Raw genomic sequence first — 23,661 nt, 5'->3', positions numbered from 1 at the left:
CGGATGTCGCATATCTTAATTGAGGCAGAACATAAATCCTTATGGATAATCATAATAACAGAACATAACATCTTGTTTTTTATCTCCTTGGAGAATAAGTAACAGATAAAACCAAAACCAAGATCAAACACACAATTTACTGTTCACAATATGTTCAAAGCGTATTGCCCCCTAGTGTTTGGATGAGCACTTGCTATTTATTACTAAATGCATTGCTAAATATGTCACTGACTTTATAAGGTGTTAGAAAAGTATAAATGTATATCTAACTATTCCTATTGATGTAGTCTTGTCATGTCTATCTAATTATATTGGGATGTCCATAGAGTAAAATTCATCTTAAAATGTCCCGATCTAAATGGACCTGACTCAGTATATCTATTTGTTAATGTGTAAATGTTGATGTATAATTACAATTAGGTGGTGTGTGTCAGTTACTAACTGACTGAAACTAATATTCTAAATTATTGTTTTATGTTACATTACTTAGCCATTGATTAATTTAACTAAAATCAGATACTCTTTGCATTTCTGTCTATCCTTCAAATTTACATTACAGTTTGTTCACAGTTACAACTACAAGTACACAGTTGCAGAAGAGATGTGGATTACTATAGCTTACTGTATGAAGTTTATATTCGCATTTAAAAAATTTTAATTACTATCCTCGTTTATTACATGACATTCATTACCTTCTCTACAGTAGTCACCAGTTCTAAGAGGGGTAACGCTCAGTTTGGATTTAAACAGCAGTTTGAGGTTATACCTCTCAACAGTTTCTGCACAATAACTGTAGACAAATTAATAGGGGTTAAAGGATGCATAAATAAGTAGAGATTGTAAATATTGCCCTAACAAAAAGTTGAATGTTTACCGCATGCCAGTAATAATGAATTAATATTCATACGGACTTCCTCACCGTCTTCATGTTTATTCATCCGAGCAGCCTGTTGGGGGGGGTTTGGGCGGACCTTGCTGCTGCACATCGGAGAGGGGGTACTATCGTAAAACAATGCCTAAATAACTATATATATATATATATATATATATATATATATATATATATATATATATAAACATACACACACGCATATATTTATGCATGTGTGTGTATATGTATGGTGTTGCGCAGTATTAAGAATGTCGTGGTTTTCATGAGTTACTAATGACTTAGACCTGTAGTTTCAGTAGATCACATGTTGACTGGAATGATGATAGTAAACCTCTGTTGGTGACTCTCTTTGATTTCAGCAGGTTCCAGTTATACTTTTTTGAAAGTCCTAGAGAAGTACAGCATGCTCACTAAATTTATAAAGGCTACTTTTCATTTAGAAGAAATGCTTGCTGATTGTTTAGCCATTAATAACAAGCTGCCACCACCTGTATATGCTCTGGTTGGTACTAACTGGGTAGACATGTGTCTCATATTTTGTTTAATATTTACCGAGAGCACGTAGTTGTTAAAATTCTTCAGAATTCATGCTTTGGGAAATCAGCTGTACCAATGGAATGGAAATTACAACTTTTATAGAGACAGTGTGATGTTATACATTTCTAAACCACTACACGTTACACCTTCTTTATTAAACACCCTAAGAGACGTTGACCTTGGTGCAAACCATAAACTATTTCTTAAAACCCCTCACTCCTGTGGCTTCATTCCTCTTTCTGCTATTAAACAGTGTGAGGAGTGTTAGAATTAGGTTAAAGACGAGCGTGTAGTGTTGACCTTTTCCCTAACTGTAGGTTTTCTTGTTGATGATTTCAACAAGATCTCAGGTAATGTTAGAAGGACATGATAAGGTTGCCTAATAATCACTTGTGTCCTTTTGTCCAGTCATTTGTAAAAATGAGCATCTTTTTCTGTACTTTTCTGCATCCTTAAGATTACTCTTCACTTAGTGTTGTCCATTAAATTCCCATACAGGCTTAGTTTACATAGAAAATGTATTTTCCTAAGGCTTTTGTGCACCTGTGTTTGTTTATTTGCCTACTTTCTTTTTGCTTCTGTTTTCCTCCCTTTTAGCCACTCTGCTTATTCATAGTGCCATCAGTGTACAGAGGGTCAGCTGAGAGGGCCATCACATAGGCAGCCGTCAGGGATGCCTCAAGATGGTTTCACATTTTTTCTCCCTGTCCCCTCTGTGTCCAGTCAGCGACAGCTCATAGGTGAAGTATGTAAGGGGTGGCAGTATTGCTGTACCCCTCACTTCTTACATATACACACACTTCAAATGCTTGAAGATGCAGAACATCAAACCACACATCATTGAGGACAAGATGAGCGATGTTCTGCAACATCAAACATGAAAGATTAAATTAAAAAACATAAAACCTCTGCTCGTAAGTTTTTGCACCCCCCCCCACCCCGCTGCAGCTTAAATATACCAACTCTGCGATCACACTGCAGTGAAGAGAATGGTAAGATGACACAACAGTGAAGAGAATGGTAAGATGACACAACAGTGAAGAGAATGGTGAGATGACACAACAGTGAAGAGAATGGTGAGATGACACAACAGTGAAGAGAATGGTGAGATGACACAACAGTGAAGAGAATGGTGAGATGACACAACAGTGAAGAGAATGGTGAGATGACACAACAGTGAAGAGAATGGTGAGATGACACAACAGTGAAGAGAATGGTGAGATGACACAACAGTGAAGAGAATGGTGAGATCTCACAACAGTGAAGAGAATGGTGAGATGACACAACAGTGAAGAGAATGGTGAGATGACACAGCAGTGAAGAGAATGGTGAGATCGCACAACAGTGAAGAGAATGGTGAGATGACACAACAGTGAAGAGAATGGTGAGATGACACAACAGTGAAGAGAATGGTGAGATGACACAACAGTGAAGAGAATGGTGAGATGACACAACAGTGAAGAGAATGGTGAGATGACACAACAGTGAAGAGAATGGTGAGATGACACAACAGTGAAGAGAATGGTGAGATGACACAACAGTGAAGAGAATGGTGAGATGACACAACAGTGAAGAGAATGGTGAGATGACACAACAGTGAAGAGAATGGTGAGATGACACAACAGTGAAGAGAATGGTGAAGATCACACAACAGTGAAGAGAATGGTGAGATCACACAACAGTGAAGAGAATGGTGAGATCACACAACAGTGAAGAGAATGGTGAGATCACACAACAGTGAAGAGAATGGTGAGATCACACAACAGTGAAGAGAATGGTGAGATCACACAACAGTGAAGAGAATGGTGAGATGACAACAGTGAAGAGAATGGTGAGATGACACAACAGTGAAGAGAATGGTGAGATCCCACAACAGTGAAGAGAATGGTAAATTTCCCGTGCTGTGCCATTCTCCTCACCGCAGTGCAGTCTTGGAGCTGGTATATTTTAGTAGCAGTTGGTCTGGGGGGTGGGGGGGGGGCTTGTTCCCCTGCAAAAACGTGAAAAAGTTATCATGATTTAGTTTTTTTTTTTAGTTCGATATCACAAAACTTCAATCCTCTGAACTTCGATGATCAGAGGTTTGATGTTCTGAAATTTCAATACTCTGAAGGGGACTTGTGTGTGTGTGTGTGTGTGTGTGTGTATGTATATGTGTGTGTATATGTATATATATGTATATATATATATATATATATATATATATATATATATATATATATATAAATGGTGTGTGTGTGTGTGTGTGTGTGTACTGCCATTAACCAAAATTACACGTGCCCAAAATCCAAAAAAAAACGAGACAACTCCACTGAAACATTTGTAAACCTTAAAACTAAAACTTTACTAACACCATGCTTCAGCATAAAAACAATGGCTATCTCTCCTCTGCTAATTTCCTAGACCTATCTAAAGCATTTGACATGGTCCCACACAAACAACTTATCTCTGTCCTCAATAACCTATCCTTCACACAATCAGTCACCAACTGGTTTCTGAATTACCTGTCTGACCGCCAACAATCCGTTGTATGGCAGAATGACATATCTCCCCAACTACCTGTCTCCATAGGGGTTCCCCAAGGATCCATCCTTGGACCCCTACTCTTCTCTGTTTTCACCAATAATCTAGCCTCTGCCACCAAACATGGCACACTCATACAATACGCAGATGACTCGACTATCATCTGCTCAGCTCAGTCCCTACCCAAACTGCAAAAAGTCACACAGGAAGCCTTTTCCTCTGTTGAAACTTGGTTATCCGATGCCCAATTAATACTCAACCCAAACAAAACTAAACTACTCATCTTCCAACCCACCAAACATACTCAAAAAACTCTCACTTTAACATCACAGCAAAAGACAACACCACTATATACCCAACTGAACACACCAAATTGCTAGGAGTGGAAATAGATAATAAACTAAAATTTGACATTCACATATCCATGACCCTAAAAAAAGTCCACAAAAAACTAGGAGCGTTATGCAGAAATAAGCATCTTCTCACCAAAGCAGCAAAGATTTCAATAGCAAATTCCCACCTTATTTCCACCCTACTTTATGCCTCTCCAATATATATACCAAACTAAGGCAATGCGATCTAAACAAGCCAGAGACCTGCTACAACAAAATCGCCAAATTCGCCACAGGGGCATCCTACCGTAGTCACCACTGTCTCTCACTTGCTGAACTGGGCTGGCTTGAACTCCCTCACCTCCTTCAATGGTATCAACTCTCATTCGCCCACAAACTAGTAAACCATCCACTAAATGTCCCATCTCTCCAGAATCTACTCCAACCCTATCGCACCACCAGACCACTAAGATCCAGCAACAAAAATCACTTGCAGATCACTAATAGCCAATAACTCTGCTGGTGAAGCACTATTCTCTTGCGCCATAGCCAAATTATGGAACTCACTCCCACCCACAATTACCTCCATACCATCATGCACCCACTTCAAAACTTTACTAAAAGCGCACCTAAAAACATGCTGGCTATGCCCTTGCAACTCCCACTCTATCATCACCCACCCCATCCAACCACTACCTTTCTTTCCACTCCACTAACTACCTTGATTATAGCAAGCTCAGATGCTCATAAGCCTAGTACTTATTATACAGCAGGAACTTCTTATTGTAACATTTGTTAATGTCTGTTATGTACTTCACAGATAAAGATTCTAGTTGTCTACTGATGTACTATGTTTTTCATCTGTAAATATGTAGTAAGTAATTGCTATGTAAATTGTTAATCGCTATGTAATCCAATGTAACTACTGTCTGTTTATTTTAACTGTGGAGCTTTTCTCCCCGGGCCTCCGCTGAAAATGGACCTACGTCCAGTCGGACACTCCCGGTCAACAAATATAAATAAATAAATAAATAAAACCGAAGCAACGAACCACTGATAATTTTAACAGGGAAACTAGCCATTTGGCCACCACAACACAAAACAACAAAAGCAAATTACACCTATGTAAATGGGGGGCTTCACCCCCTACAAACCTTTAACTAAATATTCCAACTCCGAGATGGTACTATACTTGGGAAAAGGGCAAAGTTTACTCTGGTGGCCAAGTGACTTTGTACCACAAAATAGTCCATTGATTGACCATTTTCTAAGAGTTTGCCAACAGGAGATTGTAAAAACGCTAAATAAAAAGCATAAATGCTAACACAATTTGAATTTTTAGCTTTAAAGGAATTACAGGGAATGTCCACCCTTGTTATATCAGCAACTGACAAAAGGGAGTTGCGATTGTCGTAATGAACCGTGAAGACTATCATACCAGAATGAAGAACATGTTAGATGATGAAAAAACCTATAAAGTTATAAATATGTTACAAGTTAATAGAATGATATCTAATGTTAATGTGGTCTTAAAAGAATTCTATACGAGTAGAAGAATTAATGAGATGCTATATAAATGTCTAATGGTGATGTAGCCACATACTCTAAGGAATAAAGAACTGCCTAAAATTCATAAGAGCAGAGAGAATCCATCATTACGTCCTATAGTGGCCAGTGAGGGATGGTTGACAGAACTTCTGTTGCTACTCATTGATAAACATCTGCAGCAGATTTTGTTCGACAGGACCACGGGTCTTAGACTCTGAACACTTCCTCACAACATTGTTCAACTCCAGGCGAACTATCACAAATTATGCACCCTTTTTGTTGGTAACTTTAGACATTGTCACTCTCTTTACTGTAATCGTGAATGGGACTGGATTGGAAGTTGTGCGGAAGATGTTATCTAATACACAAGAAGAATTATTAGTCAACAAGGATGTGTTACGCATTCTTCTAGAGTTGGCCCAAGAGAATAATATTTTTATATATGATGACATGATATTTTGGCAGAAATGGGGAGTTGCCATGGGCATCCCCTCTACCAATAGCTATGCGAGCACAGTATTAGTTGACTGGGAAATGTAACATATACTAGATAACAATCCTTTTCAAACCAACATTACTTATTATGAAAGGTTCGTGGATGACTTATTTATATTGTGGCATGGTTCTGGTGAAGAACCGATGAATTTTTTTCATTATTTGCAAGGGACCACAAATTGTCTAAAGTTTACGATGCAGTCCTCCACAGAACAAATACATTTCCTGGATATATTAACAGCTTTACATTCCCAGGAAGGTATTTCAACTACGGTATATCAGAAACAGATCAAGGGAAACAATTTATTGGATCGACGCAACATGCATCCTCTGCATGTTCACGAAAACATTGTCAAAGGACAAATGTTAAGACACTCCAGATTAAATACAAGAGATACAGACTTCACGAAGACAAGCAAATGATTTTAAATAGAGGGGTTATAATGAATCGGAAATACATGAGACTACAAGAGAAGTCAATAGTTTATGGGATACCATTGGGAAACTTTACTACTCTGAAAGAGTTATGGTGGATAACATTGATGCCTCAAACCAAACCACAGCAAAGGAGTAAAATAGCAGGAGACCAGGGTTATTTTAACATATGCTGGTGATACTGATGTAATTTGCAACATAGTGATAATTCATTGAGAGGCATAGTGAAGGATAAACCTTCCTTTACATTTAGAACAGAAAAGAATATTAAACAGTTGCTGTGCCATCGCAGAAAGTCTGATAACACAGGTATGCATAGGAAAAAGGGAACGTTTCCCTGTATGAATTGCAGTTGTTGCAAGCACTTATATAAGAAATGTATCGAAGATCCTAAAACAGGGAGATGCTATTACTCAAGAACCTATGATGTTGACTGCAGAACAAAAAATGTAGTTTATGTTGCTTGCTGTCAGTCCTGTACATCCTATGTGGGCAAGACAAATCATCATTTCAAGGAGAGAATTTCAAAACATATAAGGGATACGCCTTAAGGACAGTAAAAATCCATTATACATACATATTGCAATTAATGGGTCCCATACGTTTGTATTTTCTGTACTAGAAGTCATTAACGAGAGTTTGAGGAGGTGATATAATGTTGCATACCGAGCAGGCTGAAATAAGATGGATTGGTTTATTACAAGCAGACACACTTCCTGGACTTAACATCTGCCTGCCGCTGAGACCAGCTCTGTCTCCTCAAAAACTAAGAGATGATTGGCTGATTTTTAAAACCTATAACAAATGGAATGAAAAAGACATTTATGGATTTGAGGAAGGACACTTTATCTTGTCCGAAAGTGTTGATCCTTCTACTTGTTTTATTTGCTTTTATGGAAATTAATTAAAACTTGGTTGAATATCTTACATTGTGCAATTTTTTGCTTTAATGTTTCATGCTGTGTTGGAGGAACTGCATATTCATTTGGTTTTTAATATCGTTGAGTGGTTTCTCCTGCTTGGGGTTTGTTCGTGTTTTATATATATATATATATATATATATATATATATATATATATGTATATGTGTGTGTGTGTGTGTGTGTTTGTGCGCGTGTGTGTATATGTATATAAAAAACATACTTTGTATCCTGACATCATATATTATATAAATGTACATGAGCTTGCACGCGCCGCGCACACACACACACGTACATGTTATAATGTTAAGACACTGGGACACTAGAGCATTTGTTTGCAAGGAGAACCTACTTCCTTAAGCAGTGTTCAATAGATAAAATTCTGAGAGACTGAATTTGTTAAATTCACGATTTTGTATGACAAGTACTCAAACTATGTTAGCTTCCTGTGGGGTCCCTTTTCCTGCAATATGCTAGATTCCTCATATGCCTCATACTAAGTGTTCCCATATTACATTGGAGTATAAGGCTGACATATGAGTAAAAGTGAGCTCTGTCTCTGCAGTAAAAGAGCACGAGTCCATTCTTTGAATTTTGATCTTTCAGCCTTTTGTGTTTTTTCAAACAATAGTTCAACAATCAAAAGAATTAATGTTTGTCTCAAACTGGAGCTTCCCTATCCATGTGACTGTATCAGTATCCCCTTCACTGAGTATAACTTAGAGCACTAAAGTTCTTTAAAATGATAGTCTTATTTTCAAGATTGACCAATTCTATACATATGTGTTTGTTTATATGCATCTTCCAATGGATGGATATGTTTTTATATACACACACACACAGTTGAGATAGATTTCATTGGAATGGGGTTATTGCTTTGGTTTTAATGCTGATGTTTATGTAAGTGAATGGCAGATGACGCATTTGATTCACTTACAGTATGTGGGGATGGCTTGAAGGGTACTTTGATGATATCAGAAGATAGGCAGGTATGGGATTTAGTCCTTTGTCATTCTTGCATGAGCTGAAGCTTGGCACATCTATAGTTGCAGAGGATGGAAGGTGCATGGAGGAATGTCACCTTGCAAAAATACTATTTTTAATGTTTGCTTCATTTGTTCGATGATTTTAATTTTTCCCCCACTGTGTGGTTTGTCAGAATAGCAGGCATTAATCTTTAGATATAGGTCCTACACAAACAAGTGAACTAAGAAAAGTTCACTGTCTTATCAGGAGTAAATCAGTTTGATCAGATAATTACTTTCAACACTTAAGCTTCTTTCTAGATTTAAGTTTTTTTTTTCCCTTAAGAATTGCAAACAGTTTGAGTGATGTGTGATATGTGGTCTTTACAGGTAAGTACTATGCTAGCAGCCCTTGCCTGCCATTTTAAGCCCATCCAATTTCCATTTTAGTGCTTAAATTAATTTATCCAAGTTAGTGTTAGATTAGCCTTACCCATTCCATGGTCAGTAATTATATATTACACCTAGTGACAATACCTGGGATCATACCATAGATAATTTGAGGGGACCAGTGAATACAATGAAGCATTTAAGAGCTGCCTTTGTCCATTAGTACAGGGGACATTCCTGGGGTAAACTTCTGTTACCCATCCATTGATCCAAGTTGCACTTAAATATGGACTTTGAGCTTTGTTTTACATGGATTGGGAGTCTGTTCCTAAGAAGCAGTATCCTTTGTGAAATCTACTTGTCCTTCTAAACCGTTCTGTTGATGTTGCAGAAGAGGTTTAGATCCTGTCCCAAGTAGTTCTGATGACATTTGACTTGCTGTTGTGCATTAGGTCCATCAGTATTCAGTTGGCGGATGCCTTGTAGTTCAGACACTGCTCACCTCTCAGCAGTCTATAGGATAGTATAGTGACTGGGTTTGAGGTGGTCCATGTAGGACATATTGTTTAGACCTTGTATCCTTTTAGTAAGGTATTTCTGTGGGTGTTTGAAGGGGATGGAGGGGTAAAGTTTTAGTTGAATTTGTAGCTGTATCTTCAGCATCACTGTAGTTAACATCATTCACAATTGGTTTATTTGTGATTATTTATTTTTAATTTGTTATCTGGAGTAAAGCAGAGCAGTGATCCTGCTGGATCTTTTTCATGCACAACATGGGATAAAGTACAGTAAAAAAAAGTTGAGACAGTAATTGCAGAATTGTAATTATACAGTAACATCTAGTAATGATACAAGGACTGATTGATGGGAGATAAAGCCAAAGAAATGTATGTAATTACAGTGCAAACATGAATATATGGTTGAAAGGCTTGGATATTACTATCATTGCTTGTTTTTGTTGTAAGTATGACTGTAACTGGTGGGTTATCAATGCTAACCTATCTTATTTTATTTATTTCACTGTAGTTAAAGCACTAATTACACAAACATACATGTATAGAAATGTAAGTATATTTCATTTTCTAACATTTCCCAAGGATGACATTGTCTTTTCCTCCTCCTTTTTTTCGGTCATTTGAAAAAGTCATGTCTGTGTTTACTCATCGAAGGTTCACTTCTGCAAACCTCTGATGATCAAATACAACACAGTGAAAGTCAGCTTAATCAAACATTTACTTCAGCGAATGTGTTACACAGGGAAAGTAACTAGTTGCCCAACATTTCACCGCCACACACACCACAGTATTCCAAACCCACCCAGGTGGGGGGCTTTGCCCCCCACACCCAGCAATGTGGGTAGCTGTGTCCCCACATCCCCTAACTATAAATACCAACTCCAAGGTCGCACTACATTGGGGAAAATGGCATGGAAGTAGTTGTCCAACATCAGGAAATTTGCCCTTTTTCCTACTGTAGTGTGACCTTGGAGTTGGTATATATAGTTAAGGGGGTTGTGGGGGGTGCAGTCCCCCACCTAGGTGGGTTTGAAATACTGCAGTGTGTTACAGAGAAATGTGGACCAACTAGTTATGTTCCCTGGTTAAAACATTGGCTGACATAAACGTTCGATTAAGTGAACATTTGCTGTTTAGTATTAGATCATTGGAGGTTCTTGGATGTGAAGCTTCGATGACTGAACATAGACCCGAAGAACTCTCCGAAATATTTGCTTACGTATAAATATAAGACCATACTGTTCCAGCGTCATTGGTATTTGTCTCGTTATATGATTTTTTTTACGGTTCCAGAACTAACTGTACAATGACTATATTAACCCCTTTGTGATCCTTGGCATTGGGTGAACAGTGATGCTTTCTTCATCTTTAGTAATCATTTATTTATTGCTTTAAGTAATTTTAGAGAATATTGGGATGTGGCTTCTTATCAGGGATCCCTCACCTTCTGTCTAGGTAATAGTCTTCCATTATAGTTGGTTATTATAACCTAATTTTTGCTGAGTTTGTTTGTAAATATATAGTTATAGCTACACTTCTGTGACATTGGTACTCAATACTGAATACCCTCATCGTAATTTATAGATCTGAATTACTTGATCAAGATTTTTGTGTTTGCAATAAGACTGCCTAACACCCCTGCTCCCCTTTTCTTACAGATGCAATGGTCATGCCGCGTCCAACACTTCAGCACCAGTGGATCTTCAATAAAGCTGGGTTGCCATTGGTGGACGTTGTTATTGATCCTCACGTGGCTGTTCATCTTCGACCACATCAAAGGGAGGGTGTTGTGTTTCTTTATGAGTGTGTGATGGGCATGAGGTAAGAGTAGCAATGCTTGAAGGTTTCATCTACTAACATCAAAGTTAAGTCTGTTTCACTGAGGGTTTAGGAAAGTGCTACACAAATGGTTAATGAAACGTTTAGCCGAAAGTGTCTCACATAGGTAGTGTAGGCAAAATACTGACTACACACCATGACACTGAATCCATTCCACAGGAAGAGAGGTGTAGAAGATGTCTGTCGTAGGGTTCAGTTACAGATCCCTTACACTTTGATCTTTCTATGAATGCCATTTCTTGGTGAGTGAAATAAAGCATGTCTCTTCACAGAGGACACAAATACTTGCAAAAGCTTCATCTACAGTGGAAAGAGGAGAATGCACTTGATGTTTTTTGAAGGAATTATAAAGCTGAGTCAGTTTACATTCATTACAAAGAAGTGAAAAGTAATGAATGGAAAACCAGAGCAACTAAGAGCATAGGTAGGAAAGCCATCTAACAAAAACGGAAATTGGGCTGGCATGTCATTAGGTCAGAAAGGCATCTAACAAAAACGGAAATTGGGCTGGCATGTCATTAGGTAGGAAAGGCAACTAACAAAAACAGAAATTGTACTGAGCATGTCATTAGGTAGGAAAAGTATCTAACAAAAACGGAAATTGTACTGAGCATGTCATTAGGTAGGAAAGGCATCTAACAAAAACAGAAATTGGGCTGGCATGTCATATTACAGCAAGGTAAGCAGAAAGTGGAATAAACTGATAAAGAGGGCTGTAATAATATTGGGATTTATAGAAATCGATTTCCTCAGTAAAAAAGAAAAAAAAAACAGGAAGCTGTCACCTTTTGCAAAGACAGGTAATGAGATTATATTGTGACACACAAGCGTCTCCAAGAATGCTATGAAAGAAGTATAACATAGACGCACTTAAGTCAGTTCATTTATCCTTTTATATTTTTCTGCAATTATTTCTTTTTATTTTCTCAAGCACAAAGCTTTTGTTGATTATTTTGTGCCCATTTCTTAACCGTTAAGCCAAAGCTCTGAACTATTAATTTCTATTTCATATGAAATTTCATTATATATGTGACCTTCACTTGACAGCATTTAGGGTGCTCACTGTCCCTTTAATTTTGTTCATGAACCACACCAACACAGCTTATTATTTATGGGAAAATTTACAGGTAAGAAAATGGCTGCAGTCTTATTTGCAACAGCACAGATAATTTTTGCCACGACAGTCTGTCATTCTCTTAGGATTGTTCCTAGCAAGGTTTTCTTTTTAGGTTGTCATAGTTTTGCATATGATTTAGAAGGTTTACCTTTACATGTGCATATTGCACATGGGCGACCGACAATTGTTCGAAAGACAGTTTGCAAGGTTTGCAAATGTCGAACGGAAGAAGGTTCGAATGTGCAATGAGCGAATGCACAGTGAGATTCGCACATTGCACATTCGACATTCTGGGGCAGATTGCACTATAGTGGGGAGTTGGAAATGGTTCCTTTCCCCGCTGTAGTGCGATCTCGGAGTTAGAATAATAAAGTAGGGGGTGTGTGGGGGGTGCAGGGGGGCTTGCCCCCCTGCATTACACTTTATCTAATTTTGTTGTCGACATTTATGTTCAAAAGTCAGCGAATCGGCTGTTCGATTTGCTGCTTTTCGAACATTTACAACTGTCGCTGTTTCCAGTTTCGTGTTTGAGATGCGAATATATGAATACTCGCACAAGTGTGATTCGAGATTATAAAGTTAAACCGATTTAGAATACGTAGATACCTTTTGTCCACGTTGCCTCAGCATTTGAGTAAAAGTAAAGCATAAAAATGTTTATTCACTAGAGTAATTTTACATTCATCCTGTACTTGTTTCCTTCTTTCTTTGTCCTCTGTAATACGTCATCTTTGCTTATTTATTTGTGACCTGTTAAAGAGTCTGGCTTGGTGTCACCAGAGGTTCTGACGTACAGAAGACATTCCTCTTTTTTTTTTTTTTTTTTTTTTTTTTTTTGAAACCAAGACAAATCTAAGCAGAAGTCACTGCAGTTTGCACCTAGTTCCTGAATAGGTTGCTTTGTGGACATGACCACAACATGTGAACTGTCTTATTTATGTAACATTTGTTTACTGGGAAAGTCTGACTGGGACAAAAGCCCATTTTCAGCAGACGCCTGGGGAGGAATGCTCCAGACGCATGTCTTTGGAAGGTAGGAGGAAACTGGAGCACCCGGAGGAAAGCAACCACAAACGACCAGCAAGGAAGATGGTAAGCCCAAAAACTTTATTCATCAAAGTGACATATGCAGATATGTCACTAAACCAGACCGGTTTCGGCCTTACAGCCTTTCTCAATGGTATACAAAAGTAAAATGATGCAAAAAAGAAGAACAGATTGTAGTTGCATTTTATACTCCTCCCTGTTAGACCAAAGCAAATTGGTATAGCACAACCTAGTGTTTGGGATGTATACATGCACCAACAATTTTAAGAAAACATTTTAAAGTCAATATACATTTCTGACTCTGTTATGGAACAAGCAAACCGAGTATTAAATAATAAGATACTGCCATCCATAGGAATATACATTCCATAATGTTATAGTGCTATATTTGAGTAATGTTAAAATGACAAACAGAAAAATGTCAAGTTATATTTTAAATAATGACCTGATTAGGAGGAAACCCACGTGAACTAAGAGAGGACATGCAGACTCTGCACAGAAGTACCCCAGCCAGGTATCAAACCGGAGAACCTGTTGCTGTGAGACAAGAATGCTAACCACTGCGCTGCCACCACTGTTTACTTTGCAGTACACTGTCTGTGACCGCTTTCAGTGTCAAATATAAGCAGCTAAACAACTTGAGAATAGAACTTTTTAATAGGGTGTACCGTATCTGTGGGTGTAAATAAGTAACTGCTTTGACCAGTATTGAAATCTTTTTCATCTCCTCTATGAATCATATCATCTAAATGAATCCAATTTGCAAATGTTAGCCCAAAGCTTCCTAGCACTTTGGCAGAGAGTTTGTTAAACTGCATGATGGAGATGAAATGTTCGAGTAAAACAGTGAAACTGATAAACTGTAACCTCCGTACCTGTGGGGTACCAAGGTACATGATGAAGGAGATGATATGTTTCAGTAAAACAGTGAAACTGATAAACTGTGTAACGTCAGTACCTCTGGGGTACCAAGCCTGACTTATAACTGATAAACTGTAACCTCAGTACCTCTGGGATACCAAGCCAGACTTATAAGTGATAAACTGTAACCTCAGTACCTATGGGGGGTACCAAGGCAGACTTATAACTGATAAATTGTAACCTCAGTACCTATGGGGTACCAAGTCACATGATGAAGGAGATATGTTCGAGTAAAATGGTGCACCTGATAAACTGTAACCTCAGTACATCTGGAGTACCAAGCCAGACTTATAACTGATAAACTGTAACCTCAGTACCTATGGGGTACCAAGTCACATGATGAAGGAGATGATATGTTTGAGTAAAACAATGAAACTGATAAACTGTAACCTCAGTACCTATGGGGTACCAAGGCAGACTTATAGAGAGCCATCAGTAGGGAGTTTTCTGTTGTGTAACAAGCAGTAAATTCCTGCTCAGTCTAGTCCGAGTGCCACAAATATGGCTTCAGCTTACTATTTATTTATTTATTGACATTTATTTATCGGAAGAGTCCGACTGAGCCAAATGTAACCATTTTCAGGGGAGGCCTGTGGAGCAAAGCTCCAGTGTTAACATTTGCAGTACATTTATAACAATATTTAAATGGTATACCGTGATACAAGAATTTATACATTTTGTACTTTTGCGGAAAAATAGAAATGGGAGTTTCCTAACAAAGAATGCCTCAAGTATTTTGGAGAGTTCAAATGTGCTACATCTATTAGCTTTACTTGTGATTTAAGGTTGTTGATGAGCACAAAAGGCTAGACACAGACCCCAGAGAGGAGTCTATAAGAACGTGAGGACAGAGAGAGGGGCTTTCAGTCTGTCCAGAGAGCTGGTGCTCCTGAGACCATTGAGCTTTTCAGTAAGGAATCTGAGGTTATTCAAGCTGAGTCATATGTTTAAATGCCAAAATGTGCTTGATATGATGTGAGTAATGAGAAATTAAGAGTTCTTTGGATCTAGAGAAGATCACTTTTGAAATTAGATGTAGCAAATAGAGAAGGCTTTCCAAACTACTAGATGATCGAAAGACAAGGAATCCTCACCAACCGTACTTAGATCCTTTACAGCAGTCTCTGGAGGAATGTTTGACCTATAGAACATGAATAAGTTTTTTTTTTTTTTTAATAAAATGAATTGTACTGCATTTTTCACCACTGGTTGACATGGTCTTACCCATGCTGGAACAGTTTTTAGTTAGTGAAAGATCTAAAGCAAAAACAACAACAACAAAAAAATCACCCAATTTGCAGTCATCTGCAAACAAATAATCATAGGTCAGGAGTGCTAGCCCAGAGGTCTGAGAAGTCAACGTCAGACAGGAGAGGTCACAGCACTGAGTCCTGTGGTACACCACTGGTAACTTTTTTGCTTTCAGAAGTAGAACTTGTAGATCTAGCCACATAGGTTCTGTCTGGCTGCCAGTTAACTCTATTGCACAACATAAGATAAAGAAACAGGATTAAATTCAGCTTCACATTTTATACAGCAGATCACTGACTCTAAAGAAAATTGAAAAGGAAGGAGGAGCTTGGTGTGTCATTGCCTTACAGCAGCATTGAAGAGAAAGGCCTTTTACAAAATGCCATAAGCATTAACTATGAGAGATGGAAATAAGTGCAGGTTTTAGATTCAGAATTCATAGTTCTGCAGAAGCCCCAATCAGCACCATTGTGCTAAAAGGGAATGTCAACTGACATGAAAATGTTGCTTTGTCTAGTATGACCCTAATCAAATGACCATCTACATTAATATTCTTGTTTTTTCTTTTGCCAGTATGTCATGGGCCCACCCTCATGTTGTTGGCGTGTCATAACCATGTATAAAACTATCCCACTGTTTATGTACAAATTGTGACAAACCAGATTCACTGCTGTGGGCTATGGCCTTGGCTTAATATTTTTGCTTTGAAGTTGGAGTGTTGTAGGGCATTGACACTCTGTCTGCTGTGCATCTTTGTCAGGTTTAAGAACGAGAGAAATGAGAAGTGACACCAAACAACAACTGGAGAAGCTAGCCATCATCATCATCCTCACCAGGGAGGCCATTTCAAAACTCTAGTAAAGACCAATCTTATTGCAAGGTACCTATATTTTTCAGCACTAAAGCCACTAAACCCATGAGGTTTACTGGAATGGATTACCTGCTTCAACTCACGTAGCTTAATGGAGGCACGTAACTGTTTTACTTCTCCTCCCTAAGTTTGTCCAAGATAGATTCATCAGAGTGTTGCTGGAAGGTTTTTCCCTGAAGCCAAAATATGTAGGGATGCTTATAGCTGTACATAGAAGATCGCAAATTCTTACACTTTATCCCTGGAAACACTGACAAAAAATAACTGCACACTGCAATTCTATCTGATGTTTTTGTAGGGGGTGTTGTGATTGTAACCAACCCACCTCACCCCTCTTAATGCAATATTCTATTTTATTTCCAAGGTCAGACAGCCTCCGAAATGATAGTGGTATTAATGCAACTTTAGAGTATATTTAGTTTGGGGGACTTGATGGTAGGAATCCCACATCAACAGGACAAAAGGGCACAACCACTCAAGAAACATATTTTACATTTCAGTTTGTTAAGCTTTTCAATCTGTTTCTCAGTTGTAAGGTTGTATTTGTTCACAGTTACAATGCTACGTGTTACCACATTGCTTTAAGGCCACGTGCATATACTTTCATTATTTTATAATACAGCATAGATAACATTCATATGTTTTAATATCTAACATTTTTGAATTCCAAGAGTCATAAGTTCAAGTCCCAGAATAGTGAGACTGAATGTGTAAAAATGGGGACTTAACATCCAGTGATATTGAGATCACCATGTCTCAGAGTACTCCCTTTTCTTCGCAGTATGGTGATATCAGAGATAGTAAATAGCAGTTTTCTACAGATACTTCTGCAGTAATTTTGACATTGCCATTAGCCTTTTTCACTTTAAGTATTAAACAAGATTTGTAATCTTCAGATACAGCCCCATCGCCAGAAAAAAAAAAATCTGCCTTATAAATTCTTCTTCTTCTTCTAGAAGTAATAGCCATAGTGTTTGCGTCATTATCCTGTCCATCTTTCTTCCGTTCCTTGTCTTTCCCCTGTGGTGAAATCACAGCTGTCCTTTCAAGCATCTTTTACATTTCATTGCAACTTTTTTATAGAATATCTTTTTTCACCACGTTGGCTTCAGTGTCACTTATCGCAGTAACTTAAATATCTTTCATTTCTGCAGAAGAAATGCATATTTGCTTGCCTAGTACCTTATTGTTCTTGTTTTTCCATTCATAATTATTACACTTGGAATACAGTGAATATAAAAACTTTACATACCTCTGTTAAAATGCCAATTTTTTGTGATATGAAAATGAGACCACAATAAATCATTTCAAACCTCTTCCCACCTTTAATGTGACCTATAACCTGTACAATTCAATTGAAAAACAAGCAAATCTGTTAGGGGAAAAAATATAAAAAAGTGCAATAAGCTGGTTACATAACTGTGCACGCCCTTAAACTAATACTTTGTTGAAGCACCTTTTGATTTAATTATAGCATTCGTTCTTCTTGGGTAGGAGTTTATCAGCATGGCCCATCTTGACTTAGCAATATTTGCCCACTCTTCCTTGCAAAAGCACTCCAAATCTGTCAGATTACGAGGGCATCTCTTGTGTACAGCCCTCTTCAGCTCACCCCACAGATTTTCTATTGGATTTAGGTCTGGGCTCTGGCTGGGCCATTCCAAAACTTTAATTTTCTTCTGGCAAAGCCATTCTTTTGTTGATTTGGATTTATGCCTGGTGTCATTGTCATGTTGAAAGGTGAAATTTCTCTTCATATTCAGCTTTCTAGCAGACGCCTGAAGGTTTTGGGCCAAAAGTGACTGGTATATGGAGCTGTTCATAATTCCCTCCACTTTGACTAAAGCCCCAGATCCAGCTGAAGAAAAGTAACCCCAAAGCATGATACTCCCACCACCATCCTTCACCATGGGGATGGTGTAATTTTGGTGATGCTAAGTATTGATGTTAAGTTGTCAATCTCGCCTTCATTCTTGCTGGATGGGGTTCGGAGCCGATCCTCGGCTCCGACTCGGCACACTAAAAAGCTCGAGAGCTAATTCCACCGGCTCGAGGCTCCCCTATATCCCACAATGCTAGGCGGTAACTACCCAGATCTCGTTTGCCGCTATAGCTGACGAGGTGCTTCTCTACCGGCTCAGGCAGGTTAGTTTAAAAACTTTATATTGGTGCTTAAAAAAATCTTTTATTTTTATAGATTTAGCCCCTGTTAGTGTTTTTCTTTCTATAGATTCTCGACTCCTTCCTTTTTTGTCGAGTATTTATTGTTTTTTATTCCCCTTCTCCCCTTCTTAGGCCTTTGGCCCTCCCCTTCCCACTTCTAGTGACTAAAGTTTTTTCTACTTTAGGGCTTGAGTGTGTGTGTTTTTGTTACATAGCCTTTATTTTTTGACTAAATAATATTTTACTTAGAGTGTGTCTGTGTGTGTGCATTGTGTTAGACATTTTCTCTATGTCGAAGGAAAAGGTCTCAGGCTTCAAGAAGTGTGATTCGTGCTGTCAGAAAATGTCTCTGACAGACGGTCACACTTCTTGTGTCTATTGCCTGGGGCCTGTGCACCTGCAGGACTCATGTGCTGTATGTCATGGCTTCAGCCCTCGAGTCCTGCAGGAGCGTAAAAACAAACTTATCCTTCGAGGTTTGTTGAAACCTGAAGGTCCCCCGACTCAGTCCAGTTCGGGCAAACCTTCTAGGGCTCCGAAACAGTCGACTCCTGCCTTTGAGTCGACTGTACAGGTGGCTAAACAGGTCCCGACATCGGCTCCGGCTGGAGCCGATGTTCTTGGGCCAAAGACTATTACCTCGGCTCCGGCTGGAGCCGAGGCTATTAAGGCTTCATCGGCTCCGATACCATCGGAGCCACATGCAAAAAAGAGGTCAAGATCCCCTTCTGGATCTACCTTTACTATCACTTCGGCTCCGGCTGGAGCCGAAAAGAGTAAATCCCCATCGGCTCCGATACCAGTATCGGAGCCATCTTATAGGAAGAGATCCAGGTCTCCTTCTGTTGGTTCCATACATTCGGCACCGGGATCTCCTCTCCTTTCGGAACGGAGCCATAAATCACATTCCTCTCGGTCTTCCAGGTTGTCAGACCATGACTTACAGAGGGTGGTGAGTAGACTTCTTAAGTCCGAGGCACTAGCCCAAATGCTCCATAGCCCGACTCATCAGTCTTTGGCTATTCCAGTCCCTCAATATATTCCTCCTCCGACTCCTTCGAGTTCGGAGCCGAAGCTTGTTGGACCTATCACTGTCGGTGCGTCGGATCCGATACCATCGTATTCGGCTCCGTCGTCCGCTCCGATCTCCTCTTTGGAGGGATCTCGGCGCCGGGCTTCCATCGTCGGCTCCGAGGGGGCGAGTGGCATCGGACCCTTGTCCGACCCCGTTCTCCCTCTCGGAGCTTCGGCGCTGGTGAGTTCGGCTCCGACATCGGCTTCGGAGCCGTCTCTGTCGGTGCCGGGAGGGGTTCTTGTCTCTTCGGAGCGAGGGCCTCGGACCTTGCCTGACAGGGATGCCTTCGAGGTCATGCGGAGCGTGCTAGAACCGAGTTCTGCCCCGCAGTTGGTTGTTTCAGCTCCTCCTTCTACAGTGCCTGCGGAGATTTCTGCTCACCCCCTTGTTTTACACCGTAGAGAACCAACTCCTCAAGTTTCCCCATTGGGAATTTCCTCCTCTTCCGAGGTCTCTCCTGACCCTGCTGGAGATCCCCCTAGGAAGAGGCAGTGCAAGAGGAAGCACATTGACTCCCCTGAGTCTATCACCTCTGACACTGACTTGGAGGAATCCGAAGGGTCCCCACGTTCCCCCTCTGAAGATGTCTCCTTTGCAGACATCCTAGAGATTCTCAAACAGAGGGGAAATTGGCCAGCCCTAAACCCTTCGGAGGATGAGTCGGTGTATCTTGAGGCGTTTGGTTCTCGCCCTTCTACCTCCTGGGTGTCCCCTCCCTTTGACTCCCTTATGGAAGTGGTGTCAAGGAAGGCGTGGACGGCTCCTGACTCAGTGGAACCTACCCCGAGGAGACCATCCAAATTCATCACGGCTCCTTCAGACAAGCAATTTCTTTCCAAAGGTGTCCCGGTTGATGCTATGGTGGTGGCTGCGGCCACAAAGAAGGAACTAGCTGATCCTTCTGTTCCTGTCCTTCCTCTAATAAAGATTCTAGGACCATGGACAGAGTACGGCAAGCGGATGTTTTCGTCAGCGACCTTTTCTATGCGTCGCTGAACTACTTATGCCATTTCACCCGTCTCCAAAGAGATTTGCTCAAGGATATGGGTGAATTGATGAAGGATCCTACAGCTGAGGGGTTCAAAGACACTATGAACTCCCAGTTGGCTACCCTAAATTCAATAGTGAACTCTTCCATGCGGTTGGTTTCATACGCAGCAGATGGAGCGAGTAGATCTGCAGGCACAGGCATTGCATTACGAAGGCACGCCTGGATGCGGCTGTGTAATTTTGCGGACCCTTTCAAGGCGTCCTTCACCAACTCCCCCTTTGACGGATCATCTTTGTTTGGCCCACAGGTGAAGGATACATTGACCAGGTGCGAGGTGGAAGGTAAGACTCTCTCTGCCGTAGGAGTCCGTTTTTCCACCCCTTCTAGACCCTATCCCAAGGGTCAGAGGGGAGGAAAGATGTGGTTTCGCAAACAATCTCAGGGAGTCTCATCTGACGCACAAGGTCGTTTCCCCTCTAGAGGCAGAGGGGGGAACAATAATCGACGCCGCCCCAGAGGCAGAGGAGGTCCGCAAAACCAGGGTAGCAGAGAAATGTTCTCTGACAAACCCTTTCAGCACCCCTGAGGGGCTGCCCGGCTGTCCGCCTTCGGAGGCAGTCGGGGGAAGATTATCGCTGTACCCAGAAGCCTGGCTTTCCCTAACTCAAGACAAATGGGTACAGTCGATCATATCCGAGGGTTACAAAATTCCCTTTATTCACGTCCCATCTCAATCAAAAAAATCCCTTGCAGATGTTCCACCCGGTCTAAGGGAACAAGCAGCTTTGGAAATTTCAAAGCTACTATTAAAAAGAGTCATCCAGCCAGTCCCAGCAGACCAGCAAGGATCCGGAATCTACTCCAAATTCTTTTTGGTACCAAAAAAAACAGGGGACTGGAGACCCATTCTAGATCTCAGTCGTTTAAACAAGTTTGTCAAAAAAACAAAATTCCGGATGGTCACGCTACAGTCCATCCTACCCTTCTTGGGTCAGGACAATTGGATGTGCTCTATAGATCTTCAGGACGCGTACTATCACATCAAAATGAACCGGCGCTCCAGGAGATATCTCCGCTTCAGGCTAGGAGCCAGTCACTATCAGTTCAGAGCCCTGCCCTTTGGTCTCACTACAGCCCCCCGAGTGTTCACCAAATGCATGGCAGTGGTCACGGCTCACTTGAGGCGCCACGGATTCCAAGTGTTTCCATATCTGGACGATTGGCTCCTTACAGCCACCACCAGGCATCAGCTTTTACTATCCAGAAATTTCACCGTGCAAACCTGTCAAGCTCTAGGCATATCAATAAATTTCGAAAAATCTGTCTTGTCGCCTTGTCAGTCTATTACTTTCATAGGCGCCAAATTAGATACGCAGACTCTTTCGGCAACGCTCACAGAGCAGAGGGTTTTAGACATTCGAAACCAAGTTTCTCTACTTTTGAATTTGGTCAAAGTCAAAGTCAGACTGGTGTTAAAAGTATTGGGACTCATGGCGGCAGCTATTCCTCTTCTTCCCTTAGCTCGCTTTTACATGAGAATCCTCCAGTGGATGCTCTTCACCCAATGGTCCTTTCAGCGACTCCCGATGTCCCATTCCATACTGATCACTCAAGTATGCAGAAACCAGCTATCTTGGTGGGTCACGTCACCTCAACTTCTCCAAGGAAGACCCTTCTCTCTCCCCCCTCCAGTTGCCACGTTGACAACAGATGCCTCCCTGATCGGGTGGGGGGGGCATTATCAGGGCAGGACAGTCCAGGGCACATGGCAACCATTCGAGTGCCACTTGCACATAAATGTCCTAGAGATGAGAGCGGTGCTTCTAGCGTTGCAAGCCCTACACGACTCTCTTCCCATAGGGACTATTGCAATTCAGACGGACAACATGTCCGTGGTGTGGTACATCAACAAACAAGGCGGAACCAGGTCATACCCTTTATGTCGAGAAGCACTCAGACTTTGGCAATGGGCGATCTCCTCTCAACGTTTTCTGACAGCGACGCACATCCCCGGGAAATCCAACGTCATTGCAGACAGATTGAGCAGAGCAATTCTCATGCCACACGAGTGGTCTCTAAAGACGTCAATTCTAGAGGAGGTATTTCTAAGATGGGGTCATCCTTGCTGCGATCTTTTTGCTACTCCCCAAAACAGCAAGTGTCAAGACTTCTTCACGCTTTTCCCGTTACCAGGCCAACCCACCAGAGACGCTCTAGTCCACAATTGGCCCCAGGGACTTCTGTATGCTTTTCCCCCCTTTCCATTGATACCTCGTCTAATTCAGAAAGCCATCGCGTTGAGAGTGACCATGATCCTCATTGCCCCTTACTGGTCTCGACAGATATGGTTCCCCTTTCTTCATCGTTACCTTTTGGAGCAGCCTTGGCATCTGGACCCAGTACCAGACCTGATTACCCATCAGTCGGGTCAGCTGCACCAATCTCTGTCTTCCCTAAACCTCACAGCATGGTTTCTCCAATTCCTACCTTAGCCAGGCTTCCCTCAATATCTCGCTCGGTCAGAGATATATTGATAGCCTCTCATAAATCCTCTACCCGGAAGATTTATCCCTTTACTGCATCTATCCAATCCATTTTAGACTTCCTGGCGGAACTTTTTCACTTAGGATCTTCTGCGTCAACCATCAGAGTTCAGTTGGCTGCCATTTCTAATTTTCATGTCGGGGTTTCAGAATCCAGCATAATGGCTCACAAGCTCTGTAAGGCCTTTCTAAGAGGTGTATTTCTCCTCAAACCTCTGATCAAAGACCCTCCACCTCAATGGGATTTAAACTTGGTTCTGGCGTCTTTGATTCTTCCCCCCTTTGAACCAGC

General features: G+C 40.7%; 1 protein-coding gene across 4 annotated transcripts in view; it reads left to right on the top strand.

Moving 5' to 3' along the window:
• Positions 1–23,661, top strand: part of RAD54B (RAD54 homolog B) — a 1,676,581-nt gene that overhangs the window by 1,189,036 nt on the left and 463,884 nt on the right. For all 4 annotated transcript variants that reach the window (XM_044066559.1, XM_044066560.1, XM_044066556.1 and 1 more), the window contains exon 6: positions 11,210–11,372. In XM_044066559.1, coding sequence (XP_043922494.1) covers positions 11,210–11,372 — 163 coding nt within the window. The remainder of the gene's footprint in view (positions 1–11,209; positions 11,373–23,661) is intronic.

This window comes from Protopterus annectens, chromosome 3.part1 (assembly GCF_019279795.1).
Source record: "Protopterus annectens isolate FY-2018-M chromosome 3.part1, PAN1.0, whole genome shotgun sequence".
NCBI lineage: Eukaryota > Metazoa > Chordata > Ceratodontiformes > Protopteridae > Protopterus > Protopterus annectens.
The sequence above is the reverse complement of the archived record's forward strand: the minus strand, read 5'-3'. Positions and strand labels throughout refer to the sequence as shown.